Here is a 2,875-nt window from a genome sequence, read left to right on the forward strand (position 1 = left end):
TAATCAAAGACTTAGCACAAAAAAGAAAAAAAAAGAATATAAAATATCTCAGTATATTGGCTATACTCCATAGGATAATGTTTTGGATATACTAGATTAAATAAAATATTATTATAATTTATTTACCTGCTAAACCCACTGCCATCAAGTTGATTCTGACTGATGGCGACCTTATAGGACAGGGCAGAAACGACCCCATGGGGTTTTCAAGGCTATGATCTTTACAGAATCAGACCGCCAAATCTTCATCCTGCAGAGCAGCTGGTGGGTTCAAACTGCTGACCTTTCAGTTAGCAGCTGAATGCTTACCTACTGCGCCACCAGGGCTTTTATTTTTTTAAAATTTACCAGCTACCTCTTATTTTTTTTTTAAATGTGGCTACTAGAAAATTTATAATTACATGTGGCCTGTATGATATTTCTATTGAAGAGCATGGAATTAGACTTTTAAAGATACTGCCTAACCTCATCATTTTTATACCAACAGAAAAATCTATCTTTTTTGTATATTCAAATTAGGCAGTGAAATATCCAGATTCCAAACACAAAATGTCAAATACCACACAATCTGACGAGCATTTCAGAGATCCTTAAGCTACTTGAGAAGTTTTTTGGTTACATATGATGTCCCAACAAGATGGAGCAACCAAGTGTACATGATCCAAACCAAGCAAAGCATGAGCAATATTCAGGCTTAATATTCACAGTTATTCCACATACGACAGTGCTCAGCTGAGACAGCAGATCATCCCCAAGCTCATGTGCTTTTCCTACGGAGATTTTGTCCGATTAGCTCTGGATGAACTGACAGATCAGCCTTCTGAACCTGGAGGGCTGAAGACCAGGTTTAAGGCTGTACAGCCTCCACTCAAGTGCCACTGTCCTTTATCTCCTTCCTGCACAGTCAGCCAGTCTCATTCTAGGATACCACTGCCTCCTCTCATTGAATGGATTTTTAACAATATATTAAAAAAATAAAAATCTTACACATTTTTTTATTACCAAAAAAATGAGTTCAGAACACACCTTGCCTATTATTTTTTCTTCTAATTGCTGTCAAGTCAATTCCAACTCATGGTGACCTGGTATGTGCCAGATAAGAGCTGTGTTCCATACAGTTTCAGTTTTTGGAAGTAGATCACCAAGATTTTTTTTTGAGGTGCCTCTGGGTCGATTTGAACCTCCAACCAACCTTTTAAACCAAAAAAAAAAAAAAAAAACTGCCATCGAGTTGATTCCAACTCACAGCAACCCCTGTCAGGTTTCCGAGGCGGTAAATCTTTACAGAAGTAGATTATCCAGTCTTGCTTCCATGGAGTGGCTGGTGGGTGTGAACCAACAACCTTCTGGCTAGCACTCAGAGATGCCTTAGACACTGGTTAGCAGTAAAGCATGTTAACTGTTTGCACCACCCAGGATTCCACTACTATTTCCAGATCAAAGAAAATAGAACTACAGCGTTCTTAACTGGGAGTTAATGGATAGCTTTAATGAGAACTTTGAACCTTCTGAAAATTACATGCCAAATTTTGGCAGAATCTGTCTGACCGTCCATAGTTTTCATTAGACTTAGACTTTCAAAGGGATCCATAACCCAAGAAAGGTTAAGAACTACCACTCTAATGTTTTCTACACAAGGTGTATGGTAGGCGCAAGACTTATACTTCTAACGCTGCAGTGGGTTAAGAGTAGATGACTTCCCAATCTCTTCTATCAGAGTTTTCATTCAACCTTACTACTCAAATTAGATGACGATGACCAAAGCAGAGCTCTTCTGGTACACATCGTGGAAAATTTGTGAACAAAATCCTCACCTTTAGCAGTTTTGCTTTCATTGTGGATGTGATGGTGGTGGGGTTAATAAACTGAAAGGAAGGGGCCGCGTTGTTTGGGTACTGTGCAGGGAACTTCACCAACATTTTGACACGATGGTTGCTACAGTGCACAGACACTGTGCAACTTCTATCTGCCGCATCCATCTGCAAGACAGAAGTGCAAATGGGTATAAATAAGCTGAGTGCTCCATGTTTCAGGCATTAGGGTAAACAGAGGGAATACTGTATTTTTTCACAAATAACATACCCATGTAAATAATGAGCCGGCACATAAAACATGCAGAAATTCTGAAATTAAGTAAAAACCTCTAGCATTATGCATGCATTATTTGTGTAAAAATGTAGTATACAAAGGTATACAAAAGTATACAAATTTGGAAGATTTGAAAAATAATTCCTTTTCAAAATTATTTTTTAATTTTAGTACCTATGTCTTTAGTTCAAAGAATTTTGACTTTGGGAATGTAAATCAATGTCACTAAATTGTACATTTGGGAACAGCTGAATTCATGTATGTTTTGCTCTATATATTCTCAACAACAAAATAAAAATAAATCAATACATAAAATTTTTTAAAAGTATTTTGACTTTGAAAAGTTTCACCCCAAAACTGCAAGGTAGAGTAAAAACTTTATTTTGAGATGAAAAAATAACGCAAAAAGAAGTTAAATAATCTGACTCAAATTAAAAAGTGCTCCTGGGCCAATCTGTAGAGACAGAAAGTGGAGCAGCGGCCTCCAGAGAAAGGGGAAAGGAGAAAGGTGAGTGATTACTAGTGGTCCAGGGTCTGTTGGGTGATGAAAACGTTGTGGAATTAGTGTGATGGTTGCACAACTTTGTGAATATACAAGAATCAGCGAATTGTACACTTTAAAAGGATGAATCTTATGATATGTGAATTATATTTCAATTTGAAAAAAACTACTACTGGGGAAAGGAATCAAGATCTTCTCCTTAAGAAGTCAAACTATCCCTATTTGCTGATGATATGATCCTATACCTAGAAAACCCAAGAGATTCAATCAAAAAACTACTGGAAC

General features: G+C 37.1%; 1 protein-coding gene across 1 annotated transcript in view; it reads right to left on the bottom strand.

The window, feature by feature from the left end:
- The window catches only part of WDR59 (WD repeat domain 59), a 133,640-nt gene that overhangs the window by 59,359 nt on the left and 71,406 nt on the right, over nucleotides 1-2,875 (bottom strand). The window contains 1 exon segment of the mRNA XM_042780888.1: nucleotides 1,815-2,086. Within this exon segment, the coding sequence (XP_042636822.1) occupies nucleotides 1,815-2,086 (272 nt within the window).

The sequence above is a fragment of the Orycteropus afer genome, unplaced genomic scaffold (assembly GCF_000298275.1).
Source record: "Orycteropus afer afer isolate SDZICR_OR568_19922 unplaced genomic scaffold, OryAfe1.0 scaffold00067, whole genome shotgun sequence".
Lineage (NCBI taxonomy): Eukaryota > Metazoa > Chordata > Mammalia > Tubulidentata > Orycteropodidae > Orycteropus > Orycteropus afer.